This window comes from Apteryx mantelli, chromosome 19 (genome assembly GCF_036417845.1).
Source record: "Apteryx mantelli isolate bAptMan1 chromosome 19, bAptMan1.hap1, whole genome shotgun sequence".
In the NCBI taxonomy this organism is placed as follows: Eukaryota; Metazoa; Chordata; class Aves; order Apterygiformes; family Apterygidae; genus Apteryx; species Apteryx mantelli.
In genome coordinates, this window is record NC_089996.1 from 16,343,847 (window position 1) to 16,358,200 (window position 14,354).

Consider the following 14,354-nt stretch of genomic DNA (forward strand, 5'->3'; position numbering starts at 1 on the left):
CCCTGCGCCGCAGGGGCTCGGTTACTGGGGAGCCGGGGACCCGGATTGCCCCAGCGCACGCCGAGGACGCTGCCCTTGCAGGGCTCCTGCCGACCTCCCGTGGGCAGGCGGAGGCTCGAGCAGCGCCTGGAGCCTGGGCACAGGCGAAGGCACCCGAGCCGCCCCGGCGGGCACCGTGCCGAGCACGGGGGGCACCGGGGACGGTGCCCAGCCACCGGCGAGGCCGTGCCAGGCGCAGGGTGGGGGGTCCCGAGCTCTGGAGCTCCAGGAACCCCATGGTGACCCGGGGCCAGAGCCGGCGTGGGCACATGGCCGGAGAGCAAACAGGCCCTGGCAGTGTTCCTGCATCGCTGCAGGGCGGGCGGGCAGGCGGCGAGGGGGGGCTGCTGCCACCACACAGCCGGTTAATGGCTCACCGCATCCACCGATGCTTCATTTAACCACCTGCCTGCAAAACAACAGCTTGCCGGGGGTGTGCTCCTTCCCAACAGGAGCTTGCCAACCTCCCTGTGCTGCTGGGGAAACTGAGGCACGGGCAGGCTTTTCCTCCCGCCTTGGCCGTTCGCATGCGCTCTGCACCCCAGGGCTGCGGCTCATGGGCACACAGGCACACGGGGCGCAAGGCTCAGCTGGGACATGCGTGCACACACACACGTGGGTGCATGCACATATGGGTGTGCACACATCCACACACACAAACACAGCAATTTGAGCTGCCAGTGAGTCCCGGGAGATGGCTGTGCCCGGCCACTCGGGCAGCGGGCAGGGGCTGGGCCAGCCCCCACCCCCTAATCAGACTTGAGCAGCCCCCCACGCACCCACCTCTGCCCCAGCCCCACTCAGGGTGGATATGAAATGCAGGAGAAATGGAGGCTCTGCTGCCTGAGAGGGGGGAGCCGGGGGGTCCCTGCGCACGCGAGGATGCACGCTGGGCTGCAGCCCCCGCGTGGGGAGGGCACCGGGGTGCAGCTGGCTGCCGCTGCCCGCACAGCCCATCGGCCGCCCCGCCACGCCACAGACAGCCCGGCGGCACGTGGAGCACACGCACGTGCTGCCCCACGCTGCTGCGCTGCTGCAGCCTGCCCCGGCCCGCGCGCTGGGGTCCGCCAGCCTCCCCTGGCACCAGCAGAGCAGGGACGTCTCCGGCCCCGGTGCAGGGGGGCAGCTGTGCCCGTCTGCCCTGGAGGTAAGGCCCCGGGGACCCGGCAGGGGTGCGACAGCAAAGTGTGTCCCAGCCGATGGGCCGTCCTGTGCCTCCGGCTCCCCTCCACCCTACGGGGACAACCCCCGTGGCACTGGGGGACGAGTGGGTGAGCAAAGCCCTTTGCACCCACTTAGTGACATTTGGGCACAACGAGGGGGCGAGATATGACCAAGCTGTCCCCAAATGCCCCCATCCCCATCCCTATCGCTCTGTGGCAGGGAAGAGCCCCATCCCCATCCCTCAGGGCCAGCACACAGCCTTCCCCCTCCCCCCCCCAGCCCTCCCGGCGGACACCCGGCCCCGGGAGGGGGGGGGGGGCCGCGAGGCTCGGGGACGTCCTCCTGCCCCGCTAGCCCAGCCCGCGGCTCTGCCCACCCCGCTCTCCCTCCTCCCCGCAGCCCACGCGCCCCGGCGGCTCTGCCATGCTGCGGGCGCCGGCGGGGACGCAGCCGGCGGCGGCTCTCCTGGCCCGGCGAAGCGGCACCGCACGCCCCGACGGGTGGCACCGGGCACCCCCGAGGTGAGACCCCCCCCCCATCTCCCGCAGGGCGTGGGGAGCGGGACCCGGTAACGGGGCAAGGGGAGGCCGGGCCGGACCCCTCTCAGCGGGCACAGACCCCGCCGGCACAGCAAGCCGGAGCAGGGCTGGGGAAGGGTTAACGCGCTCCTGCTGCGGCCCCGTCGGTGCAGCGGTTCCCCTGGGGGCACGAGGGCCCTGCGCTCGCCCTTGCTGATTAACCAGGTCTCGTTTGCACCTAATTGGCGTCCCCCTGTGCCTCCGGCTCCTCTCCCACCCGGCGAGCGCAGCCTGCCCGTGCCCAGCTCCACGCAGCTGCGCCGTGTCCGTGCCCGGGGGGGGCCCCCTCGCTGCGTCGGGGGGGTGCGCTCAGCCCCGGGGGGGCCTCTCCTCCGGGCCGGCACCAGGACTTATGTTCATGTGCCAGCTTGGAGACCAAAATCCCCTGCAGGCTCTCGGGGATGGGAAGATGACACACACCCCCCCCCGGCAGCCTCGGGCACCCGGCTGGCATGGCTGGTGGGGGTTCGGACCCGAGCTCAAGGGACGGAGATGTCGCCTGGTGGCACTGAGCAGGAGTCACCTGCAGAGCTCAGCAGTGGGAGACGTGGTCACCCACTGGTCCTGGTTCCCTCGGGTCTTGGCCAAACGCAGCTCTCCGAGGCCCTGGGGCCGGGAAGGGAGACCCCCGCGGGCACAGCCCTGGCTCTGATCCCACTGGAGAGCGGTGGCACTTGTCACCGTGCCCAGAGCCGATGCTGCTGGAAGGAGACCAGGAGCAGCGAAGGGGTCTGCCTGGCACAGGGAGGGGGACAGGCTGGGAGCCCTCCGGAGGGAGCAGGGGAAGGTGGGACACCCTGCAGCAGGCAGAGCGCTTGGCAGGATGGGCAGCTGTAGCAGGGGCTGCTCCGGTCCGGGGCAGTCCGGGGCCCTTGCAGTGCTGGGGACAGGGCTGGTGTGGGGTCCCTGTGGTGTCCAGGGCAGGGCAGTTTTGGGGTCTCTGTGGTGCCAGGCTCGGATTGGGATTTGAGCACTGCTCAGCACCCCTCCCATGGACCCAGCACCCCTCCCCGGGCCCTGCGCCCCACTCGGGGACCCAGCACCCCTGGGCAGACCTAGCCCCCTCTGCACACCCCGCTGCCAGCCCCGCGCTGGTCCCAGCAAGGCGGCGGCACTGGCGGCCCCAGGGCCCGGTGGTCGCGGCACCCCCGTGGGAGATGCTGATTTGGGGAGGGGGGGAGACTCTGGCCAATCAGAACGCAGCGCTCGGGTTTGGCTTCCCCATTCCTGGAGGACGCCTCTCTGATTGGCTCAATCGTGGCCACCTCCGGCCAATGGCAGCGCCGGGTGCGGGGGGGTGTGCCGCCGGGGTTTATGAATGGCCGGGCGCGGCGTGGGCCCGGGCCGGATCCTGCCCGGGGGGAGCGCGGAGCCGAGCCGGGCCGAGCCGGGGGCAGGGCCGCTGCCAGCCCCCTCCCCCGGCCCCTCTGCCCCATGCCAGGCCTGCGTGAGGAGCCGGCAAAGGACCCGCTCTGTCCTCCCGCAGGGCTGGCAGGCTGCAGCCAGCCAGCCATCCCCCCCTTGGCACCTCGGGCCACCCCCCCCCCCCACCCCGGCACCACTGGTTCCCCACCCAGTTTGGCACCTCTGGGGCCCTGCGGGCACCGCTGTGGTCTGACACATGGCACCCAGCCCAAGCTGTGAGCCAGGGCCTCACCCACGTGGCAGTCGCCCAAGAACGTCCTGTTTTAAGCCAGTTTTCTTCAAGTCAATGAACGGGGGCAGGAGATAAACAAGGAGCATCTCGGATAGCGGAGCGCAGCCCCCTGGCAGCAGGGCATCCCTCCGCCCTGCAGGGACCCGGGCGGTCACCCTGGCCTCCCCCAAGAAGGGGGCTGGATCCCTGGCCCTGCCACGTGCACACAGCTCCAAAACGTGCCGCCCACGGGCGGGTGCGGAGGCAGACCTGGGGCGATTGCTCCCACGGGAGCCTGGCCCCCGGCTGCCCGATGGCCCAGCTGAGCCCAGCTAGCGGTGCAGGCAGGAGCAGCCCGGCTTCCCTGGCACGGCCGGTGCCCTCGGCTCCCTGACGCCCCCCCCTCTCCCCTTGCAGCCGATCCACGGTGGAAGGTGATGGTCCTGGTGCCCAACAGCACGGAGGTGGCGGGGGTGGGCGACGCGGCACGCCCGGAGCCGGAGCGGTCGCCCTGCGTGGTGGGCATCATCCCCATCGTGTACTACAGCCTCCTGCTGGGGCTGGGGCTGCCAGGTGAGCGTCCCGGGGGCCGCTGGGGAGCGCGGGGGGCCGCTCGTACCTGGGCAGGGCTACGTGGGGGATGCTGGAGGCAGCGCCGCAGGGGGGGCACCCGTCCCGCTTCGCCCGGGGGGCTGAGCCCCTGCGAGGGCAGCTGAGCCGTGCTCCCTCGGCCCAGCCCTGGGGCCTCTGCTGCGGCCGAGCCGTGGCTCCCTTCCCAGCCGCAGGGCTTTTCGGACTGCGGGGATGGATGGGGGAACCCAGCCTGCTCCCTGCGGCCACCCTGGCCCTCGGGGTCCAGCCCCGGCTGCAGCACCAGGCTGGTGAACCCCAGCCCTGCACGACGGGTGCCGCAGCAGCAGGGACAGATGGTACTTGCATCGCGCTGGCTGACACAAGGAAGAGATTAATCAACTCGGCAAATCCCCCCGCGCAGTGGTATTTATAGCTCCCCACCGCACATGGGGCATGGCGCCACTGTCCCTGAGACCCTGGGCACCCTGGGGACCCCGGTGCTGCAGCACTGAGCCCCAGGGTCTCACCGCCTTGCTCTGCTCCCCTCCCTCCAGTGAACGTCCTGACAGCCGTGGCCCTGTCCCGCCTGGCCACGAGGACCAAGAAGTCATCGTACTGGTACCTGCTGGCCCTGACCACCTCCGACATCCTCACCCAGGTCTTCATCATCTTCGTGGGCTTCATCCTGCAGACAGCCATCCTGGCCCGGGCGGTGCCCAGTGCCTTCATCCACACCGTCAACGTGCTGGAGTTCACGGCCAACCATGCCTCCATCTGGGTCACCGTCCTGCTGACCGTGGACCGCTACGTGGCCCTGTGCCACCCACTGCGGTACCGCACCGTCTCCTACCCCCAGCGCACCCGCAAGATCATCGCGGCCGTCTTCGCCGTGGCTCTGGCCACGGGCATCCCCTTCTACTGGTGGCTGGACGTGTGGCATGACGCCGACCCCCCCACCGCCCTGGACAAGGTACTCAAGTGGGTCCACTGCGTCACCATCTACTTCCTGCCCTGCAGCATCTTCCTGGCCACCAACTCCATCATCATCTTCAAGCTGAAGCAGCGGAGACGCTCAGGGGGCCGCCGGCCCCACGTGGGCAAGACCACGGCCCTCCTCCTGGCTGTCACCACCGTCTTCATGGTGCTCTGGGCACCCCGGACGATCGTCATGATCTGCCACCTCTACGTGGCCTCGGTCAAGAAGGACTGGCGCGTGCACCTGGCTTTGGACATTGCCAACATGGTGGCCATGCTCAACACCACCCTCAACTTCTTCCTCTACTGCTTTGTCAGCAAGACCTTCCGCCGCACGGTGGGAGAGGTGCTTCGGACCCACCTCCGGCACGGCCCTCGGCCCAGGAACGGCCCCTTCCTGCCCCCAGCCCTGAAGCCGCTGGAGCTGCTGGGCGGCACGGCCCCCTGAACCCGGGGCTGCGGCGCTTGGTGCCTGCCCAGCCTCCTGCATCTCCCAAGCATCCCTGCGACCTGGCTGACACCCTGCCCTGGGGACACTGCTCCCGCCGTCCGTGCGGCTGGGGTGTCCATGCAGGTGATGATGGCAAGAGGAGACCTCTCTACTCGCCTGGCTGCGCCCAGCCCCTGGACACACCGCTCGTTGCACTCGCTGATTTGGTCCCACCTATGTTTTGGGGTGTCCTGCCTGGCGTCGGCCTCCCGCTGCGCTGCGGGGCTCCCCCATCCCTGCTCCCTGAGCCGGCACCGGGATGGTAGCTCAGCCCGGCCCGCGCTCGGCCCTCTGGACACGCTGCGTTCGGCTCCCCCGGGAAACCGCCGTGGGACAGCGAGGGCCGGGCTCCGCTCCCCAGCGGCAGCACCCGGGGGGCACCGGGAGCCGTGCCCTGTGCCGCACATGCTGTTCCTCGCGGGCCCGTGGGGACCGTGGCCGATGGTCGTGGTGACGGTGGCCTCACCACCTCCGTGTCACTGCACGTCTCGGCTGCTCTCGTGCGTCAACTCCAACCTGAACCGAAGGGTCCCGGGGAGCCCGGCCGGGGGTGATGGGGGACGGGCACGGGGGAGCTCTCGCAGAGCCGGGGGAGGGCACGGTGCCCTCTGTGTGCCGAGGGGACCGGTCCCTCCTCCTTAAACTTCCGTGTCGAGATGAAAACTCTGCCCGGGTCTGTGTCTGCTATGAGTGGCTGGGACGGGAGGACCCTGCGCGAGCCGCCCCCGTGCACGGCGCTGCACAAGCCCCCCCCCCCATGCACGGTGCCCCACGGCCCTGCATGAGCCGCCCCCGTGCCCGGGGTCCCTCTGCCCAGCTCCGAGTCTCCATCCTGCCAAGGCCCGTGCTCCCGGCCTGGTTTCCCGATGGAGGGACAGGGCTCTTGCTGAGGAACAGCAGTGCCCGTGCTCTTGCTGCGCTCCTGGAGCCGGGCACTGAGCCGAGCCGCTGGCAGGGAGCATCCGCGGTGCCCAGCATCCCGGCTCCGAGTATGGCAGGGCCTGGGCATGGTGGCCTGTTCCCAGCTCCGAGCACGGCAGGAGCGACCCCCTGCTCCCCCCGCCCAGGGCACCAGCCGTTATCCCTCCCTGGGACCCCCACGGGACACCCCGGGAGAGCCGCCCTGCAAGGTGCCCCCAGGGCACGGCCCCCCCCCCCCCGCGGGCGAGGGCAGCCTGGAGGAGTCGCTCTCCCAGCAGTCGGTCCCAGGAAGGACACGGAGCCGGCGCTGGTGCCGGCGTGGTTGGCACCTACCGTCTCCCGCGCGGGTGCCAGAGAGGGTGCCCGCGGCCGGCCGGGCCGAGCTCCCGGGACCCCCAGCTCAAGCACGCCCCCCACCAGTGCTGCCCTCCCAGTTACACCAGTGCCAAGCTGGTGCGAAGCCCGGCGAGCAGCCCAGGGCCTGCCAGCCCGCGCGTCCCCAGCTGCCAGGTGCCCGGCTGCCACCAGAGGGCAGGGACAGGCCGCCCTGCGGAGCCGGCACCCCCGGCACCCCTCGCCCGCCGGGGCTGGAGCTGCAGCCCTGCCTGCCCTGCTGCCCCTAATTAACCCCCCTGCGAGGTCCTTAGCGAAACCCCCCCAAAACAGCCCGGCCTTTGCCCTCTAATTCCCCATCAGCCAGGTTCGGGGGGGGCTTGGCCGGGTTTCCCGTGGGGCAGCGGCACCGGCGTCCTCCCCTGCCCGCCGCGGGGCTGCTCCGTGCCCACGCAGGATCCGGCCCCCGCGCGCCGGCTCTGCCTGGATTTCCTTGCTCCCAGATAACAGGGTTAAAGCCCGGCCTCGGTGCAGCGGGTGGTACCTGGGAGGTGCTCGCTCCATTAATTCTGGCACTTGAGGAGCGGAGGACGGGGAAGCGATTAGGTATTAACCCGGAGAGCGCCTCTCGCCCGGGCGGAGGCATCGCTCCTGCAAACCCCGCAGGAGACTTTCCCAGGCCTGTCTCCCACCCCACGGCCCCAGCCTGGGGCGGTGCGTGCAGAGGGGGCTCGGCGGAGAGGGGAGTCGCAGTGACCCCGGGGGCGGCTGGGCGGCAGTGAGCCCCCCAGGCCAGCCCGCGCCCGCCGGCGCTGGTTTGCTCAGAGAGGGAGGCGGCAATGCGCTAACCACATCTGCCCGCGGCGAGGGGCTCCTTTCTGGACACAGCCGGCTCAGATGGAAAACAGCTCCCCGGCCCCGGAGTAAACAGCAGCGGCTGGAAAGCAGCCGGGGAGGGCGGCTCCCCCCCGCCAGGTAGGGCCATCACCTTCGCCGGGGTGAGCCCGCTGCCGAGCGGGCCCTGCCGCGCCGTGCTTTGCCGCGCCGTGCCGTGCCAGCCGCCCGGCAGCACTGGAGCAAAGGTAAGCTTGGAAAAAATGCGCCCGGCGTGCCCATGTTTTCGGAGCAGGCCTGCTCCCGCCCCGCAAGCCCGGCGGGGGGGGGGGAACCACGCCGAGCTGCGCCCTGGTCCTGCACCGTGGGGCTGCCCGGCCCCACAGGGGGCACGGAGGATGATTTGTCCCTCGCTGCCCGCAGTCGGCCCCCGTGGGGCAACCGGCACGTGGCAGTGGTGCCCCCCCAGCGGTGCGTTTCTGCAGGACCTACAAAAACCCTCCTAAGCCATTAGGGACACATGGGGAGCAGCTGGGAAGCCAGGAGCATCCCAGGGGGAAGGAGGGAGGAAATCAGTGCCGGGCACCCACTGGCCCCCAGCCTCAGCAGTGCGTCCAGACCCCCCCCTCCGGCAGGAGCAGGGGGCGGCGAAGGACTGAGGCAGCCGCCAGAAAAACAGCCCCGGCCCCCGGCTACGGAAGGAAGCAGCCTCCGGGAGGCCGCGCGGCTTGGCCTCTCCGCGGGCCCGGGCCCGGGTCAGCCCCCAGCGCGGGGGCGGGAGGAAGCCGGCCCGGGCTCTCGGCGGTGTTTGTCCTAGGATGAGGTTTTCCTGCAGTGGGGAGCGCGGGGGGCACAGCCTCGGTGTGCTCTGAGAGCCTCAGCCGCATCCCTGTGGGGAAACTGAGGCACAAAGGGGCCGGGCAGAGCCTGGGGAGGAAGCGGAGCCCCGGCGCGCGTGAGCACCTGGAGCCCGGCTGCAGCGCCCGTGCGACGCACAAGCGCACCGCAAGGAGAGGCCAACCGCCCCCGAGGCCTGTCGTAAAGACAAACACTCTTTGGAAAAAAGAGAAGGGCAGGAGAGAAAGAAATCCTGACGCCGTAACGTGGCGCTGGAGCCGCAGGTGACTCAGGGGAGCGGGTGCGGCTCCCCGCGGACCCGCCGCCTCCTCCGCAGGCCCCAGCCCTGCTCCCCGTGACGTTTCCAGCCCGTCCGGGCTGCGGCAGGAACCCCAGAGGCACGTGAACTTTGGGCTGCATCCTTCACCCGCTTGCTTCACCCTCCCAAAATAGCAGCGCCTGCCTGGAAACCTCCTCCAGGGTGGGCAGGGCAGCGGGCACCCCGCCGGGTCTCCCCCGGCCCCCGCCATGCCTGAGCCCCGGGGTGACCATGGGGCGCCCTTGCCCGGCCCCGCTGCTGGTGGCGCTGGGGCAGGGGCCACCCACCCCGGTCCCCCGGTGCCCACCCCGGGGCTGGCTGCCCCTCGCAGCAGCGCCTCGCTGGGGCCGCTCGGCCCTGCCAAGGGCTTTAGCCGTCAGCTGACATTCCTCCGGGAGGCCCCTCCGGCGCCCGGCGCGGCCAGGGGTTTCCAGGCGGGAGCCGGTGTATCGTTACGCGGCAGGGGGGGGCCCGGCCGGGGGAGCCCCCACGCCGGCCGGGTGCCCGGGGCGCACGGAGACGAGAGCTGGTGCCAACGCAGGGCAGCGCCGCAGCGCCCCGGAGCCCCTGCTCCCATGGCCTGAGCTCAGCCCGGCCGCGCTGAGACCCCGCAAACTCGTTCTGCTGATAGTCGCACCGAGCCGATCGCCGCCGCTGGGGTGCGGGTGCGGGTGCGGGGGGGAGCCCGGCGCGGCGGGGCAGGTCCCGGCCGGTCCCGGCGCTCGGTGCCGGGCGGAGGCGCAGCCCGGGGAGGGGCCGGGCAGGCGCGCACGGCGCTGCCGGCACGGGGCTCGCTCGCCGGCGCGGCGCGGCTCGGCTCGGCGGAGCGGCCGCGGCACCGAGCGCTGGAGCCGGTGAGTGGGGCCCGGGGGGCGGGGGGGGTCGGGGGCTGCGGGGACCGGCACCGGCACCGGCACCGGGACCCGTCCGCCCCCGCGGACTCGCTCGGCCGGAAAGTTGGGGAAGGCGCTGGGCAAGTTTGGCAGCCGGTACCGAGCGGGGGGCGCGGGGGGGAGCTGGGGAGACCTGGCCCGCCCCGCCGGGAGGTGCCGGGGGGGGGAACCGGGTCGGTACCGCCGGGGGGAACTGGGCTGGCCCCGCCGGGAGGTGCGGGGGGGAACCGGGTCGGCCCCGCCGGGAGGTGCGAGGGGGAACCGGGTCGGTACAGCCGGGAGGTGCCGGGGGGGGGGGGGAACCGGGCTGTCACCACCGGGGCGTGCAACGGACTGGCCAGGCTGAGTCCAGTGGGACCGGTACAGCCTGGGGGGGGCTGGGGTCCCCCCTGCCCGGGGGCCCCAGGGGCTCGGTACTTTGCCGGGATCGGGGATCCCCGTTTCCATCGTGAACGGCAGCCCTGGCCCGGAGGGGCTGTGCGGTGCCCAGACACCTGGGTTCCCATCCCAGTGGGGAGCAGCGGGTCCTGGACACCTGGGTTCTGCCACAGCTTTGGGAGGGGAGCGGGGCCGGGGCTCCCCATGGTGCCGGGGGCTGCCCGGACTCCTGGTCCCACTCGGCAAGTGGGTTCGAGGCAGTGGGGAGGATCGTGGGGGCCCGGACTCCTGGGCTCTGCTCCCAACCCGGCCCCGCGGGTGACCTTGTAAGAGAGATTTCCTGCCTGGTTTCCTCCCTCGTACGGCGTGCGAGCGAAGGGGTCTGCGGCTTTGGCTTCTTCCCCCTCTCTCCCACGCCATGGGCGCCCCGGCCCGGCAGCGGGGCCCGGACACCCCCGCGCCCCCCAACACCCGCCCCAGGCAGAGCCGGCGGCTGGCTTGGCCCCGGGCGCCCAGGGGCCGGAGCTGCGCGGGGCTGTTGCTGCCCGGGCAGCCTGCGTGCGAGCGCCGGAGAGCTCGGAGCGAGCTGGCGTGCAGGGCTGGACACGCAACCTGCTCTGGTTCGGAGCCCGGAGCGAGAGGGGCGGAAGTGGGACAGGAGAAGCAGAGGGGGGAACCCGCCGGAGGATGCTGAGACGCACGCAGGGCTGGGGTGCAGGGACGGCCCCGCGCCCTGGGTTTGGCGCTCCCGGGAAAGCTGGCGGTCACGGTGCTGCTCAGTCCTCCTCCCGGGAGCTCGTCCTGCTCCCAGCATCGGAGGAAAGGATCGGCGCAGCCCTGGAGCCGGCCGCGCTCCAGGGAACCCTGTGTTGCGAGGGAGCGTTTTGGGCCAGGGGAGGCTGAGCCTCTCTGCCCGGCCGCCTTTGGCCCCCAGGCAAGGAGGCGATGGGAGACGCGCGTCTGCCCCGGGGTTGGCTTGGGTCTGTGGTTGCTCCGGGCACCAGGACCCGCAGCAACCCGGTCCCCGGGTCCCTAACGCTCCCCTCTCTGTCGCAGGGTCTCTGGGGCTCCCGCTCGGCGCCCGGCCCACGGTGCAGGATGGGGGCAGCGCCGGCGGCCGCGTGCGTCCTGCTGGCCCTGCTGCCCGCGTGCCGCGCTCAGACCAGCCCTCCGCCGGGGTGCGGCAAGGACCTCTCCTCCCTCTACTACAACCTCTGCGACCTCTCGGCGGCCTGGGGCATCGTGCTGGAGGCCGTGGCCAGCCTCGGCGTGGTGACCAGCTTCGTGCTCACCATCATCCTGGTGGCCAGCCTGCCCTTCGTGCAGGACCCGCAGAAGAAGAGCCTGGTGGCCACGCAGGTGGTCTTCCTCCTGGGCACCTTCGGGCTCTTCTGCCTGACCTTCGACTTCATCGTGGGGCCGAACTTCTCCACTTGCACCTCCCGCCGCTTCCTCTTCGGCGTCCTCTTCGGCATCTGCTTCTCCTGCCTGCTGGCACATGCCCTGGCCCTCAACTTCCTGGCGCGGAGGAACCGGGGGCCGCGGGGCTGGGTGACGCTGGCGGTGGCCCTGCTCCTGGCCCTGGTGGAGGTCATCATCAACACCGAGTGGCTCATCATCACGGTGGTGCGGCGGGAGGGCGGCTCGCCGGACCCCTGCCAGGTGACGGATGCTGACTTCGTCATGGCACTCATCTACGTGATGTTCCTGCTGGTGGCCGCCTTCGGCACCGCCTGGCCGGCCCTCTGCGGCCGCTACACGCACTGGCGGAAGCACGGCGTCTTCATCCTGGCCACCACCGGCCTCTCCATGGCCATCTGGGTGGCGTGGACGGCCATGTACCTCTACGGGAACCGGCACACGGGCGAGAAGCCCAGGTGGGACGACCCCACGCTGGCCATCGCCCTGGTCTCCAACGCCTGCGCCTTCGTCTTCCTCTACGTCATCCCCGAGGTGACGCACGTGACGCGGCGGGGCCCCGAGCAGGCCTACGAGGACGACATCTACCCGACCCGCGGGGTGGGCTACGAGACCATCCTCAAGGAGCAGAAGTCGCAGAGCATGTTTGTGGAGAACAAGGCCTTCTCCATGGACGAGCCGTCCTTCAGTAGGCGCCGTGGGGCGGTGGGCCGGGCCGCGGTGCCCGCGGGGGGCCAGGCGCGCGGGGTCCCGGCTCGGGAACGGCGCCGGGAAGGGCTGCGTCACCCGGCCGTGCTCCCGCGGGAGCATCCCGGCGATGGGTTGGCAGCGGTGGTGAGCCGCCTGGTTGCAACCGGCCCGAATCACGCCTCCGAGCGCCGCGGCTCCCAAAAACACGCCCGGCTGGGTTTACCAGTCTGGGCTGAGCTCAGCGCGGGCTTGGGGAGCGCCGCGGCCTCGGCCCTGGCGTGGGGTTGCCCGCGTTTCCCGGCCCTCCGCCCCGGGGCGGGCGCTTGGCTGCAGCTTCTTCCCAGCAGAGGAAGCGTCACAAGCGCGGAAGGGCCCGGAGCAGCCGGCTGCTGAGTCAGCTCGTTAAAGCTGCTAACGAAGGACGGGGCCGGGCTGGCCGGGGGCGCGGGGCGGCGCTGGCGGCAGGCCCCCAGCTCCGCCGTCGCCCTCTCTTTGCAGCCAAGAAGCCGGTGTCGCCGTACAGCGGGTACAACGGGCAGCTGCTGACCAGCGTCTACCAGCCCACCGAGATGGCCCTGATGCACAAGGGGCCCGTAAGTGCGGCCCCCCCCCGCCGGCGGCTCCTCTCCGCGGAGGCAGCCGTTCCCGGGGCTGGCTCCCCGGCTGGGCCACGCCGGGGTCCCGGCCCCCTGTGCCGGCAGCAGCCGCCGGTCCCCCTTCCCACGCAGGGGCCGGTTATAAGGGGGTGCAGTGAGGATTTGCCCCCTTGCCTTGCCCTCCGGCACACGTGGGACCCGGGAGCCTGGCTGGGGAGGGCGGTCGCCACATGGGCACCCACGGGCAGGGGGACGCTCGGGATCCTGGTGCAGGCACCGCAGGCAGGGGGTTGCTCGGGGTGGCCACATGGGCATCATGGACAGGGGGATGCTCGGGGTCCCAGCGTGGGTTCCCACGGGCAGGGTGATGCTCGGGGTCTTGACGTGGGTTCCCACGGGCAGGGGGACGCTCGGGGTCCCAGCGTGTGTCCCCATGGGCAGGGTGGTGCTCGGGGTCTTGGCGTGGGTTCCCACGGGCAGGGGGACGCTCGGGGTCCCAGCATGGGTTCCCACAGGCAGGGTGATGCTCGGGGTCTTGACGTGGGTTCCCACGGGCAGGGGGATGCTCGGGGTCCCGGCGTGGGCGCCGCAGGCAGGGGGATGCTCGGGGTGTCCCGCACCCCTCAGCGCCTCCTCTCCTTCCCGCAGGCCGAAGCCCCCTACGACGTGATCCTGCCCCGCGCCAGCACTGCCAGCCCGGCGATGGGCAGCGCCAGCTCCACGCTGCGAGCCGAGGACGCCTTCGCCGCGCAGGCCCGGCACGCCGCCGCCAGCCCGCGCGACGGCAGGAGCTCCCAGGTCTGTTAATGAGCAACGGAGGGAGCGGGGGCACGGCGACGGAGCGGGACGCAGCCGGCGCCGAGGTTCGGCTCCCGGCCAGGGTGCAAAGTCCCTCCCGCGGCTGCGGCGGGAGGGCAGGGGTTGCGGCGGCGCGGCGGCGTAGCCCCGCGGTGGGTCGAGGCAGGGCTGAGCCTCCCGCTGACGCCCTGCGCTGCCGGCGTCCGTGCCCCGGGGCGTCCCCACGTGCAAACCGCCCCCTGCTCCGGGGGCTGCGCCCGGGGCAGAGCCCCCCCCCCGTCGCGGCTCCTCCGCGGTGCCGGCTGCCACCGTGCCGCCAGCGCCGTCCCGCTCCGCCGCAGGTGTCGTCCCCCTACGGCAGGAACCGGTGGTGAAGGTCCCGTGCGCCGGGGGCTCCCGCAGCCTCGTCCCCCCCGGCACCTCGCCCGGAGCCGATTCCCAAGCCAGGGATGCCGGGCTGTGGCTGCCAGCCTCCCCGTCCTGCCCGGCCGCGGCATCCGCTCCGGAGCCTCGTTCTGCGCCCACCAGCCTCGCCAGGCCCTGGAGCCACCGCCGCCGCCGCCGAGCTGTCCCAGCCCTGGCTCCCGCCGTGCCTCAGTTTCCCCATGCCATGGTAAGGGCTGGCTGCTCCCGGCCCGGCCCCGGGGATCGGCGCTCTGCGAGCCGGCAGCGGCCGGGACGCGGCAGCCTCTCCGGGCGGCTCTGCCTTCTTGGTGCCTTCCGTCCTCCCGCAGCAGCCGGCAGGCCGTGCCGGGAGCGGGTCCACGCGGGATCCCCGGCGGCGACGGAGCCGGGCCCCTCTCCCTCCGCGCGGCTTTCTCCTTGGTTGGTTTTTTTTTCCTCCCTCGTTTTTTCAGGTCAGGCCCAATAAAGCTGGTTTT

At 72.0% G+C, this 14,354-nt stretch overlaps 2 protein-coding genes across 5 annotated transcripts; both read left to right on the plus strand.

Annotated features, from left to right (window-relative positions):
• Positions 1 to 2,273: 2,273 nt before the first annotated feature.
• On the plus strand, positions 2,274 to 5,993 carry GPR142 (G protein-coupled receptor 142). The gene is made up of 3 exons (XM_067308639.1): positions 2,274 to 2,319; positions 3,835 to 3,990; positions 4,545 to 5,993. Exons 1-3 carry the CDS (start codon positions 2,274 to 2,276, stop codon positions 5,411 to 5,413), a joined length of 1,071 nt encoding a protein of 356 aa, XP_067164740.1. The 3' UTR covers positions 5,414 to 5,993.
• Positions 5,994 to 7,356: 1,363 nt separating this feature from the next.
• GPRC5C (G protein-coupled receptor class C group 5 member C) lies at positions 7,357 to 14,343 on the plus strand. Of its 4 annotated transcripts, none has more exons than XM_067308390.1 (5): positions 7,357 to 7,684; positions 11,027 to 12,077; positions 12,578 to 12,672; positions 13,324 to 13,473; positions 13,815 to 14,343. In XM_067308390.1, exons 2-5 carry the CDS (start codon positions 11,069 to 11,071, stop codon positions 13,845 to 13,847), a joined length of 1,287 nt encoding a protein of 428 aa, XP_067164491.1. In that variant the 5' UTR covers positions 7,357 to 7,684; positions 11,027 to 11,068; the 3' UTR covers positions 13,848 to 14,343. The 4 variants fall into 4 exon arrangements, with proteins under 4 accessions (XP_067164491.1, XP_067164492.1, XP_067164493.1 ...); XM_067308391.1 differs by lacking the exon at positions 7,357 to 7,684 and adding an exon at positions 7,720 to 7,791; XM_067308392.1 differs by lacking the exon at positions 7,357 to 7,684 and adding an exon at positions 8,462 to 8,664.
• Positions 14,344 to 14,354: the final 11 nt, after the last annotated feature.